Genomic DNA, 13,838 nt, shown 5'->3' on the forward strand with positions numbered 1-13,838 from the left:
CGGGAAAAAAGAAAAAGTACGCCGAGTTCGTTCGCCGGCGGTGGTAAATATCTCAATCCGTTGGAGGTTGCCGCAATCATTAAATGGCGGCAAGAACTGAATCTCACTTGCTGTGTTGAATTGCGCCGGGTAGCTAAAGTAAAATTTTCTTCTTTTAGAAGAACACTTTATTACATTATTGACACCATAGGATATTTCTATAAACTCTCTTCATTACTCAACTTTTTCCTTTCTTCTCTACATGCCCACACACTCTCCACTTTGACTCTTTTCTCCGCACTTGACGCCCCTCTCTGCTCACACCACTCACTGCACAACACTAACGCACTACCTAACACTCTATACAACACTCTATTCTCTGCAACTTTTCACTCACTCTACTTGGGAAGGGGGTGCTGCCTATTTCTTGTTGTCTTTCGCCGATATACTTTTCCAACAATGGTGAAGACATAGTCAACATGTCCTCACTTTATTCCACAACTCTTCGACACTATTATGCAAGATCCTTCGTTGCTTTTATTCTAAGCCACACCCTTCACCTAAATCACCAACAAGCTAGAATCTGGTAACCATTGATTGAAAATTCTAGACAGAGGAGAGAGAGAAAAAGGCAGTGCTCTTCGACACTTTGGAATATGGAGAATGGACATCTCTACTCCTTGGAGCAATGGAACCACCTCGTTCAAAGCCATTTCAGCTGTATTGCGCACTGCCGTAGCGTCTTTGAATTTGTTTCACCTGAAAACAGAAAAGTAGATAGACATGAGAGCAAAACAGGATAAAAAGATTTTGAGCTAAAGATTCGTAAATACTCACTTGCGCTGTTGTTTTCTTAAGGCAGCTTGATATTCACCGTCCACTGCCCGGAATGTGTCAAACGCCTCTTGAAGGCCTACAGCCAAATTTTTGTTCACTGTGGTTGAAAAGATGGGTGGAATGTATTTGCTAGAATGAGTTTAAAAGGACGGTAAATTGATTTAAATAGAGGCTTTTGTTTTCAGAAGTGTGATTTACCTAACTGCCTTTCTTAGAATCATGTCAAAAAGGATAGTAAACTAAACTCCTCATGAAATTCCTGTTTCGATTTTGGCTGGTGCCGCACGCTTATTTTGATTATTATTCAATCGATCCTTTTCTTTTTGTTGGAAGTTTTTTTTGTAAAACAAACAAAAATGCATTGTCCCGCATAGAAAGTTTGGAGAATGTGCGCCAATATTTAAGTGTGAGAGTCTTCTAATATTACAATTGAAAAAAATGACTAAATTAACTTGATCCTACAATACCAGCATGAGGCCGATGTGAATATGTTTAGGATTTTTTTAACAGTTTTCCCTGTGGACTAACAAATAAATTGTTAGATATTAGCATTACATGGATAGTTTAAGGCAATTTATAGAAAAATTTAAGGTCACAACTGAAGCTCGCATTCAGATGGAGCTATTCATCGTTGATTGACGGTTCATCGACTGCGTTATTGCAATATGTGCGCTTCTTATAGTCGTGATTGACGTGGAGTCTTCAATTTATTGCCTAATTAATGGCCTGTTAACTGGCAGCAACATTAATTCTTGAACACATAAGAAAGTATAAACGGCCGAGGTTTGGTATTAGGAAATTTTGACTTCGCATGATTTTGTTTGAATGCATCTTCGCAGCTCTAAAAATTATAGACCGACCCCCTTAAAAGCAAAACTTCTAATTGGTCAATTTGTAACATCCCAAATTCCTAAGTCAGTATCCACTCTCAAATGGTCACCATCTTATATGATTGTTATGAGTCATTTTTTAAGTACGTGATTCATGTAAAACAGGATAATTCATTGCACTATCTTAGCAAAGAAAACATAAATTGATTTATTGTAGAGAACTTTTGTCAACAAAAATGCCTAACTTTATCAGGAAAGCGAGATAAGCCAACAAATCCATATGCATATGTATGCTGCCAATAAGTCAACGGACTAACTCTTATTCAATGCCAACTAAAAAAAGCGTGTAGCCCTATATGAGCGTGGACAATGGGAAAATATTTGTAAGGGCGAATAATATACGGTTATTACTCATTTGAGGAGTCATCTACATTATTGGAAATTTTCCAATAAAAAAATTGAGGTTAAACTGAAAGTTGTTTTGGGATAGCTACAGGGCTGCAGTGCATTCCGCCGTGATTGAAAACATTCAAAATTGCGTATCGACAGTAGCTAAAGTTGAAGTAGTGTTATCTCGATCCTGCATTGCTCTTCTATGTCATTTATCCATATAATCATATTCCACGAATTTGACTGTCTTTTCCTACATTACTAAACAAGAACCGACTGCAGCTAGTTCATCTTCATCTATTGTTAATCTTAATTATAAGGAAAGAGAAATGATGCCCCACATCAAACAAGCGTTTCAGGAGCACCATGTCATCCACTAGCGAGGCATGCCTCCGGAACGCATAGGCCCACGACATCAATCTTCGCCTCGAGCTCTTCATATTCCCGAACGTATCCTCGTACTTTGACCCCTTCACCATCGTCGCTGATGTTGTTCGGCGCCGCGAAGAGCGTGTCCCTGCATTTGAAAAATATTAGAAAGGACCAGTTTACTCAACTTTATTTCAAAGGAAGGAATTCGTTTAATAACAGTTTAATCGATGGAAGTTGTGTTATTGCAGACATTCAAATATATTATTCAATTGTAGATACTAGAAATCAATGAAGGGGATTTTGATATTAGGACACGTCAAATATGTGTCCGCTTTATGCGTGTTATAGAGTCCATTAACTTATATAATGAGATTTAAAATTTTTATTAAAGTAATTTCTAAGACGGCCTGAGAATTTTGAACTAATAAAGAAAAATAGCTAAGAAATTTTTTGTATAGCTCTTTTTTGTGGCCATCAGGTATAAAATCACAAGTAAATAAATTTTATGCACACAAGAAAAAAAATCAAATATAGCTTTTGATCATGCTTATTTTACAATTTCTCATATAAATTCAATTGGATTGATAGTATAAAAAGTAATCAAGTTAATTTATGACGCCGAATTAGAATAAATAAATCATCTCGTGCTTCTATAAATTTAAATTGTGGCTATTTTCTTTCTTTTCCTTTTTTCTTATTTTCATTGCTGCCAACCTTTTCTAAATTTAAAAAAGTTCAAAGAATAGAACTAAGTGGGAATTACCAAAAATAAATATTGCATCAAGTGAGATTCAAAATTTCATAAGGAAACTGAGTATACCATGCAACCATGTAAATTTTACACTTTAAGATTTCAAGCCTAGCACTAAGGTCACCAGCCAAGCTTCCCCTAATTTGGGTGAGGGCGTTGCGAACCTTGCTTTACACTTTAAGATTTCAAGCCTAGCAATAAGGTCCAAAGTTCTGAAATTTAGAGCCAATGAAGGTTGACGACATAGAAAAAATTAATCATCTCTCTTAAACATAATTTCTTGAAAAAAATGTTTTCTAGCAATGTCCAATATATGATGTAACAAAGTGACTCAAAGCGAGAGGATAAGAACTTGAGAATGACTTATTGTGTTTAAGCCGAATGATACGTGTGTCCCTTTTTCTCCTATCTTCTGCCTTAATGCTTGGGAACCAATTAAACTTGTTAACTAGTTACCTCAAGGGAAATTAGTGGTGCCGAAGGCTCCGTCATTCATTGAAAAAGTAACGGACCGTCACCTAAGCATTATTCTTTTTTAATTTACTTGTGATATCACCAAATTAGAAAATGTCATATATGGGTGGTTTAAGGAGAGGTTCAACAATCTAGGGTACAGACAATTATTTTCTGTTTAAGATTATTATATATCAAAACAAGAATATCTGCCATACGTGAGCTACGGTCCGAAGTTTTCAAGAGGAGATCAAAACCTCATTGCCTAAAGCCCTAATCCCAGAACGTTTTTGCACATTACTTTGTGCTTTCGGAAGATCATTCTCGCGGATGCATGCGCAGAAAATGGATAAGAAAAGTAATGAAGGAAAGTAAAATTGCGACTTTGGGTCATTTCAATTAGAAAATGGATTTAATTTTGTTTTTGCTAACCAAAACTGGATTTGAATTTGCAGGATGGAAAAGACTAATTTAAAATAATAACTTATGAGAAATATATGGGATGAGATGGGAGCCATGTTAGTCCTTTACCTTTTTATTGTTCATTTTCGTAAACATGGGCTATACTATACTTTTGAGCAAAAGGGATGCTATTATGCAACTTCAAGTTGTCAATTATATTGTTTACAGAAATGGCAAACCAATTCGGGGAATTTCTAATACAAGTATACAATTAGTTTGGACTTGTTTAATTTTGAATTGGGATCAAGACAAAAAAAAAGTCTTTCTATTGAAGAGGCTCATACTTCCTTCATTGAACTAAGTACAAACGGTCTGATTTGAGATTTCTTAAGCATTGACTTAGTGGAATTCATTATTTTGTATCTCGGAAAAAGGAATGATCCCTCAACTCACCATTGATCTCATATTCAAATAATGTGTCAGATAAAGATTGTCCCCAAGAAAGGGATGTCCATGTGCCTGGGATCTTTTGTGTCTTCCACTTTTATGTACTCAGGGAACTATTGCCAAAATCATTGGTTCTCATAGCTTGTTCATTCTCATCGTTTTTGTGACATAAGCCCCAGTTTATTTAGATTTGTTGACATGTGAAACATATGTTAGATTAAATCTTGTCATAATCACGTACTAATATAGCTCGTTCAATGTGATTAACGAGAGATTTTGCTAATCAAGCTAGAAGATGCGGGAGACAAAATCTCGATATTCGGAAGCGTCGTTAATTAGTTTTCTTTATTCATAGAATTTTTCCAAAGATAAAAAATAAAAAAATTCGCGCCATGTCCACCCCTCAAATAACTTTAGATACATCCCATAATTTAAATGGTCCAGAATCTCTCTCACGGGATCTCATTAATGGTAAGATTGATGACAGAAGAAAAACATACATTTAATGAGGATCAATCGATCTTGGGATTTTTATTCCTCTTTCCTTAACTGTTGTTTATTCTTCGTTTGTGTCAAATAAGAAAAGTTTACAGTTTGATTTTTTCACGAGAATCTTTCAAAATTTGGATTATTTTAAAAAAACATAGTAATTGACATTATATTTTAAAAGAATGTTAATAAAATTATTGTGTCAAGCAATTAATTAAAATAAGTTCTCTAAATTTTCGTCTAATGTGTAATATGATCCTTGAACTTTTAATTTATTCAATATGGTCACTAAAATTTTAATCTAGTCCCTAAACTGTATAAGAATATCCAATGACATCATTCTATTATGTTTAGTCAACAAAATGGTGAAAAAAAGAATAACTTTATATGTGGATTATCCATGTAAGATATTCAACTTGAATCATGATATAATCATCTATGTAATTAAATAACATGAATATTCAATTTTTTCAAATTGAATAAATTAAAAAAATCTAAAGAAAAACTATTGTTTAATTTGAATTGAATATTTTACATAAACAATTCACATATAATTCTTTTTTTGTCAACTGTTCAAACGTTCTGAATTGGAAGCCAAATTAGCAAATTCTTTTAACTTGAATTAGTGAAAAGACAACATTGAACATTTTTACATAATTTAGGGACTAAATTGAGCATATATCAAAAATTCATTAGCCACAATGAACAAATTAAAAATTTAGAATCAACATTACATATTTCGCCGAAGTTGTAAGACTATTTGTGTTATTTTCTCCATTTTTAATAAATAATAACTTTCACCATTTCGATCGGTCATCCCAATTGATCAATCCTCTCGAGGTTGTTCTCGTCAACTCAAAAAGCCAGGGCATGTTGCAGCCATTTTAAGACGTGGAAATACTGCGGGCCAAATGAAAATATTAACTCAGCTTCAGGACAGACTTTGGTAATAATATCAGCGGTGAAAATAGTTGCTCCTCTCTAATTGCTGAATTTTAAAGTAAAAAAAAAAAACCCACGAAAAACGCAACGTCGCATCAGCTTCCCGTCAAAACCCAAAACTTATATCAAAATCAAACTAATTCGAGTCAATTAATCAATAATCGGGCTAATCTCTCCGAAGGTAATTCTTCGACTGCACATCATGACGGGCGATTCGGTTCAAACCGAAACGGTTCGAGAATATGAGTAGACAGACTCTTGATCTTCATTTGTGCTTTTTCTTTTTTATCAATTAATTCTTTCAATTTCTGTTGCCCAGAATTAATTTCAGTCAGAGTCAAAGTATGGCAAGCGTCGATCTCCGTCCAGAACGCTGAAAGGGACCGCCCAAATTTGACGCCAGAAATGGTTAAATTCCGAGGGAGGAGCGGCCCAGCTCCGGTCCAGCTCAGCCGACGGTGTCAGACGACGCGGACCGGTCGCCCTTTTTCCCCATGCTTTCCCCACGAGTCACGACCAATAATTGCGCCAGGAAGATTCCCGTCCCCCACCTAGGCGTGACGCCAGCAAGGCCCCCTTCCTTCCTATTTATGGGAATTATCCTGTACATTATTCCTCTTTCGTACCCCAGAAAATATTATTTATAATAAATATATATATATATATATAAATAATAAGAAAAGACGACCGTTAGATGCCGCAGAGCGATGTGGAGAGTCAAAAGCTGACCACCAATCCCTCCCTCCGATTTCAACTTTTGCGGCCACGTTCCCCTTCTGCAATCCCCACTGTCATGCTGCTCCCCCCGAAGAAAGGAAGCAGAGAAAAGTGGAGCGTTTGGAGCCGTTTCAATCCACTGGTTTCAAGAAAAGGAACGTGCCTACTAGTCAAGAGAAAGATGTAGCTTTAAGACTGATCTGATGGAGACTGAGCCAAGATAATGGGTAGTAACCGTTTAGGCTTTGTAATTGCCATGAAATGATCCGGAATTTATTCCCCCGGTTCTGATTTTTCGTGATTCGACCGGATCCGTCTAGAACCAGATCAAGACCAGATAGGAACGATGATATGGCTAGTGAGCAAAAATGGGGGTACTTGACATGAACAGACATTACATGAGGGAGGGAGGGAGGGAGGGAAGGAGGATTGTCTATAAAGGGGAAAGAGGGAAAAACATGTATGTATATTTCATACTTTGCCAATGCCCGGACTTGGATGTTACACCAGTGCCCAAGAAAACCATTTTTGTGATCCGGAAACCAGAAAGAAACACTTTCGACAAAAAGGCACTACTATGATCGCCATCTGTACAATCTCTTTCTCTCGCTGTCCCTGTCGGGAGTCGGAGGCAAAATACTTTCAATCATTTCATAACCGTGTCGGAAGGAAGTAGCGAACAAAACCAAAGTAGAAATCTCAGCTTCATCAACCGAATGAACTATCTCCACCATCGTCGTGTAGGAGAAGCTCGAGGGCTGCAAAGAAGGGTTTTCGATGTTCTATGTATCGATGTGTCGGAAGGCCTTTCATCTAACCTGGTCAATAAGCAATTAGGAATCCATACTGTCAGCACTACGCCTGAGTTATCTCGATTTTATGGCTCTCCGGATTAGCTTGGCTCTCCACCTCAGCTGAGCCAGTAGCTTCTTTTGTCAACTCAATGTCCATGCTGGCTGTGCGGCTCTTTTTGTTTCTTCGATCCTAAGAAGAAGGAAAAGAAGTGACATCATGCTCTTAGGCCACACTTCGGGATAAAATGCTGAAGGATAGGGAATATAAATGCAGTCAACAAGTAGATGACTTCCAAAAAACTACACACCTCGCGAAATGGATACTCGTCGGCTTCGAGCATTCGCACGACCTGAGTCATTTTTGGTCTCTTATCTGCTTCGGGATCAACACATCTGAGTGCAACCAACAGGGAACGCTTCAAAGCACGTGTTGCTGGTTTAACTTCAAGGGTCGGGTCCACGACTTCTTCTGCTCTCCTGGTTCCTACCATCACCTTCAGCCACTCAACGAGATTTACCTGCCACGAGCAGTAGTGCATTTGAAGAGCTTATAAGTTTTCACAATGAGAGCTCTATAACATTAACTTGACAATCACAGGAAACCATTGCGGTGGCGAACTCCAATGAAGTCTATCAGACTTATACAGCACCAGATTTCAGCATCTATACTTGCAGTTAACCAGAGAAGGCAGAGAGCTTTGGAGAGACTTGGCAATTAAATTTTTGTTTAAGATCCAGTACCTCATTAGCTGGTCGACCATAGTCCACTGGGTCCCTTCCAGTGATGGCTTCAAGCAAGAGGACACCGAAGCTGTAAATGTCGCTCTTCTCATTCAACATTCCTGTGTTGGCATACTCTGGAGCCACATATCTGTAATTCATATGAAAGGTACGAGGTCAAAGGACAGATTCCTGGGCTGTACTCTCATACGGGATAAACTCCACAGGCAGACAAGACATGATCAAGACATACCCGAATGTTCCCATCACTCGGGTTGTAATGTGACTTTCTCCTGATCCCAACAGCTTAGCCAATCCAAAGTCAGACACCTTGGCATTGAATTCATCGTCCATCAAAATGTTGCTCGACTTGATGTCCCGGTGAACAACCTTGGGTTCTATTGCTTCATGCAAATACGCAAGCCTGAAAGGCAGTACAATTTCTTTCAGTCTTCAACTAAATATTAGGCATAAATAAGCCCACAGAAATGAGTTAAAGCATCTATTATTGTCGAAAATTGGAGCAACTTAATGGAGGACCAATGTTCCTGACAACTGACAAATCAACTTTGTCCTCACTGCGGAGGTCGATAAAAAAGGTGTTGCAAACCATGAAACGAATTGGTGGAAGAGAGATGATTTTGCATCCTATACTTACGCCTTCGCAGTTCCGAGGATAACCTTCATGCGGGCCTCCCAAGTGAGGACACCACGTTCATGCATAGCTCCATGCAGCCATTGTTCCAAGTTTCCATTGTTCACATACTCATAAACAAGCATCCTGTAGTATAGCAAATCAAATATCAAATAAGTACTAGAAGCACGAGCAGTCAGATAAAGGTAATCCCAAGAACACAATGCACCGATCCAGCAGATCAAGTATTGAGTACAAGCACTAAGGACAAAGAACAATCTCCATCATGCAGTACAATGACAAAAAGGGAAAAGGCGCCATCAGCAAATAAGCAAATAAATCTTGCCTGTGAACTCCTTCAATACAATATCCCAATAGTCGTACAAGATTTTTATGTCGAACGTGGCCAATTGCTTCCACTTCAACCCTGAATTCTTTCTCAGCTTGTCCTCTGTATATCCAGATCACAGTAAAGTTGATGACATGTCTTCAGAATAAAAACTTGGGAAAATGCAGGTCATCTAATTGGAAGTATACTTACAAGTTATTGAGAAGCTTTTTGACAGCTACCTCAGTTCCGTTAATTAGTTTGCCCTTATAAACAACTCCATAACCACCCTCACCAAGCACGTGCTGTGGCGAAAACCGATTAGTTGCAAGCTCTAGATCCCTGAGAGTAAACCAGTGACCCCATCCAAGGTGCGAAATTTCTGGTAAGCCAATTAGAGGAGAGGCGGTAACAAGTCCAGCATAAGGCAATGATGGATTCTTTCGAACATTCCCAGAGCTTCCTTCTTCTCCCGATTGCGAACTAAATCCCCTTTCCGGGTTGTAAATAGAGCTGCACTGACTCAGGTTATCCGGCTCGCTTGATTTGCTTGTGGTCAAGTGGACGAGCATCTTCTCCGAGTTCTTCTCGACCGATTTGTCATTAACTGCAAAGGACACACTTTCTGGGTGATTAGGGAAATTCTGGCCACCCACTCTGTCGACTCGGATATCCTTCGACACATTCGGTATCTGGGAAAGGGAGAACACGTCCGTCCTTTTCGATTTTCTCCTCACTGAAACCCAGATGCCTAGGGCGCAGAGAATCAAAACTATGAATGCGCCTACAGAGATGCCAATCCAAACCCACAACTTCACACCCAGGAAAGTTTCTGACAACTTTGAATTCAAAGAACCCCCAGATGACATCTCTGATGCTCCAATGCCAATGTTCTAGAAACTGCTCGGTTCCCTTTTTTGTCCCTCTGCCACAGAATTGGAAAAAATTTGCTGCGTTAGGTGATTGGCATGGCAAATAGGTTCTTTAACATTAAATGGTTCAACAAGTTCCCTAGCTCCTCTCATTTGCAATAAAGAAGTCAAAAATCCATACTTAACCAACACAGAGTAAAAGGCAAAACGAAACGGATAAGGACGGAACCTGATGAGAAAGAACCGTTTTTCAGGCATTTAACACCGAAAGAAGAAGCGTGCAGCAGCAGAACATCTTATAATCATGGAAAAGCAAAGGGCGTTGCGAAAGTCGGTTGAAAAGGACCGAATGCAGGAGAAGAAACATATGGCAATTATAAATCATGGAGAGAAGAAGGAATGAATATAACAAGGGCATCGCTTATGATCCAAGAAAGACACCACAAAATAAAAAGTTAAAAAAAAAAAAAAAAAAAAAAAACGGGGGGAAACCATTTGAAGAAAGTGAAGTGATTCAAGGGGAGGCAGAGAAAAAAAGAAGCAAATACCTTGGATGTGATCCGAGCTAACCCTTTCGATCTTCCTCCTCGAAGGGCCAAAAGAAGAAATAAAAAAGAGTCTTCTTTTTTAGAACCGAAACGGAGATTCAACGAGCGCGCAGATACGACGCGCCTCGCGTGCAGACCTGAAATCACAGACCCAATTTGGCAATGTCGCAGCAGGAGGATGGAGTAGGCCGGAAGCAGCAGCAGCAGTAGCAGCAGGAAGGAGTCACGTCGAGTGGGCCAAAAAGGAGGGAGCTTTCGCAGGAACGGGGAAAAGGGGCAAGTGGCGACGGGAGGCCCAGACGAAAATCTAATCTCCAAGGCAAAATCATGAGACGGGGAGGGGCGCGCAGAGCGGTGGCGAGATGGGAATTTTCCGGGGGAAGAAAGGAAAAGGCGGAAGGTGGGTGAAATGGGGTTGGTGCGTGTAATGTTTGAGGGAGGAGAGAGAGAGAGAGAGAGAGAGAGAGGAGTGCCTCCTATCAGAGAGCTGGAAAGGACTGAAAGCTTGGTTTGCAATGGAGGAAACGAGAGAGAGAGAGAGAGAGTAAAGGGAAAGCAAGGAAAAAAAGAAGAGAGGTGAACAGAGCAGGAATTTATTGTTGGTGTGTGATGGCTATAAAGGTGAAGAAAAGAAAGAGAGAGAGAGAGAGAGGAAAATGGGGATGAAGAGATATGCGTGTGGGAGAGAACGAGAGAGTCAACCCAACCGGAGGGAAAAGTAAAACTAGTCGAAACCCTCTCTCTCTATCATGAGCCAGACCCTCCTTTCTTTCTTTCTTTCTTTCTTTTTTCTTTTGGTTGAGTTGTTACAAAAGTAACTCCTTGAATTGAGGGGAAGTTTAAGATTAGAAAAATAAAAAACAATTATTGAGGGGGCAAAAATGAATTTGACCCATTGTCTTCCAAATTATCGAGTTCTCCATTTAACAAATAATGAACTTTGTTTTCCTTTCTTCTTTTACTAGTAAAAGAATGGACAATCAAAATTAATAATCCTTATCGGCATTATTAGTTTAAATCCCTATATACGTTATGAAATGTTCGCTTTATATCGTTGATATTTCACACAACTCACAAATTTGAAGGTTTGTGATTGGTGGTTTGTTATCCTTGTGCCCGTCGAGACATTGGGAGGTAGGAAGTTTCTCTATAATACTCTTTATTAGTAAATCAATAATATAGTCCCATTTGCTATGCAAGGGTGGGGCTTTAGGATAGCCACTTCGGCTTCCATTCTAATTTTGACATCCGGGATTGGTTGCACCTTCAAAAGTTGAAATGACGCCCGTTTCCGCTCCTTCTACACACTGAAATCATATTAGTCCTCGTATTTTATATATTTGATGATTGAATGTCTATTGTTTCGGCGATCAATCACATAATTGACTTGACAAATATAAACTGACTTAGTTTGCACACAAATTGATTATGAAATATAGTATGAATAATTCTTGTAGCGGTAAATCTATTTTATTTTTTGAGATTTTAAAATGATCGAATCATTATATTTTACTAGTTATATTGTTTATGGTTACTATTGCTCATAGTGCAATTTCATGAGTAAAATTCAAGAAAAGAGTTAACTCCTCTGCTTTTTTTTTTTTTTCTTTTATAATGATTTTTATCTAACAGTGTTGGATAGATTATTTTATAGTTCCCGATGCAATATAATGAGCCATAATAAAAGTACTCTCCACAATAAATAAAACTACAATATTACTATATTCAATATAATAGATTTTTATGAGTAATCTCTCTAACTCTCTAGAACCCGTTCCTAATTTGTAACTTAGAAAAGAAGTATTTTGAGCGTGTATGGATGCTCGAGTGGGAAGCTTTCAAAAGGATCAACACCTTTTCAAGGTATTTTCAGTTTTTTTTTTTTTTTTGGTGAAAAAGACAATTTGACAAAACAAAGGTTTAAAATTTGACAAAAAAGATAACCTGTGTTGTCACTTGCAAGCTTTCCATCACTATTTGCCTTGGAATGCATGTTTGCTTCCGTTTAAACTTTTTTCAAACATGACAACTTGGAATGGAAAACAATACATGCTTGACTTGCTAATCAAGTACTCGGCATCGATTTAATGATTAGATTTATAAAAATTCAATTTTCCATGCATTGTTGCATGGAGCAATATCAGCATATCATCCGCAATCTTTAATTTCTTGATCCATTTGATCCTCAATGAAAATAGAAAAAATCCACATTTGATCTGGTTCATGTAAATCATGTTTGGCCATTTTGTCTATAATTTGTTTTTACCCCTCAAAAAACAAAAGAGCTTGGGACACCACTAGATGACAAATCAATTGAATATTTTTTTTGCTTTTTCTTTTTCCTTTTTAATGCTGGAAGTCACTACTTTTGCGTAGTTTCCATTTTCAATATCGAGGAAGGCCCGCTGAGCCAAGTACGTTTCAATGTGAAATACCTCATTAATATTATGGTATAGGTAAAATCCAAATTGCCGATTGAGTGATGAACCAAACATACAAATCGCTTGATGTTGGCTTGTTAACCTCTCGTGGCCGAGGTAAAGACTGGAAATACAGATCAATTGGTGAATTGAACCACTGTCGCATGTCTAATCTACAAGTATAGTATGTCGGTTCCCTTACAATTGAGCCAATTTTTCAAATGGTTAATCCGCACAATTTGTGAAATGTTATTTTTTTCGCTGGAAAAGTATATTTAAGTAAACTAAACATGCATCTAGAAAAGAGAGTGGCACTAATTAGGAATTAACAGTAACCCACTATCACACTCAATACAAGTTTCCCTTCCTTTTATTTTTCCTAATTTTAATTTTTTTTATGTTCCTTTTCTTGCATGAAATTCAACATGATGATCGATGGATCCCTTCACGAGGCGATCTGACCAAGTCTCCAAAAATAAAATCATTGTTCAAAATGCGTGAATTCTGATAGTGATGGCCAACATAATTTACAAATTCGCCCCAACGGTTATTTAGGGATAATCATGTCAGAGACAATTTGACTAAACCTAACCATCCCAAACTTTAATTAAAAGCTAAACCTTAACCTTTTAATATAAATTTAAACTAAGAAAAAGACGTGCCTTTCTTAGTTATCATTATTACTATTCCTTTTTTTAATCTTTTCAAAAAAAAAGTGAAAAGGAGATAATGGAAAAGCCACGAATTAGGGAGAGTGAAGAAGTCTTTGGCTTTTGTCCGAAGCATAACTTTTGCATCACAACAAAGAAATTCTCTCCATTTTTCCCGATTTCCATTATTTTTTTATAATATCTTTTCTTTCTTGGTAAGTATTATTTTATTATGGAATTTGCAGGATGTTGTGCCCCTGGAA

The 13,838-nt window shown here is 37.9% G+C and overlaps 1 protein-coding gene across 1 annotated transcript; it reads right to left on the reverse strand.

Moving 5' to 3' along the window:
• Positions 1-7,050: 7,050 nt before the first annotated feature.
• Positions 7,051-11,077, reverse strand: LOC104441985 (probable receptor-like protein kinase At2g42960). The gene is made up of 8 exons (XM_010055271.3): positions 10,506-11,077; positions 9,299-10,010; positions 9,104-9,208; positions 8,782-8,904; positions 8,377-8,547; positions 8,145-8,274; positions 7,712-7,921; positions 7,051-7,593 (listed from the first exon to the last, which is right to left on the reverse strand). Exons 2-8 carry the CDS (start codon positions 9,952-9,954, stop codon positions 7,465-7,467), a joined length of 1,524 nt encoding a protein of 507 aa, XP_010053573.1. The 5' UTR covers positions 9,955-10,010; positions 10,506-11,077; the 3' UTR covers positions 7,051-7,464.
• Positions 11,078-13,838: the final 2,761 nt, after the last annotated feature.

The sequence above is a fragment of the Eucalyptus grandis genome, chromosome 1 (genome assembly GCF_016545825.1).
Source record: "Eucalyptus grandis isolate ANBG69807.140 chromosome 1, ASM1654582v1, whole genome shotgun sequence".
Taxonomy (NCBI): domain Eukaryota; kingdom Viridiplantae; phylum Streptophyta; class Magnoliopsida; order Myrtales; family Myrtaceae; genus Eucalyptus; species Eucalyptus grandis.

Bases quoted from the DNA above. Each gene is read 5' to 3' on its own strand.
- LOC104441985 (XM_010055271.3), bottom strand. From the start codon at position 9,954: ATGTCATCTGGGGGTTCTTTGAATTCAAAGTTGTCAGAAACTTTCCTG. The intron at 9,209-9,298 runs GTAAGTATACTT...CTGGATATACAG, and splicing joins AAAAAGCTTCTCAATAACTT to AGGACAAGCTGAGAAAGAAT. The intron at 8,905-9,103 runs GCAAGATTTATT...GCTATACTACAG, and splicing joins TGTATTGAAGGAGTTCACAG to GATGCTTGTTTATGAGTATG.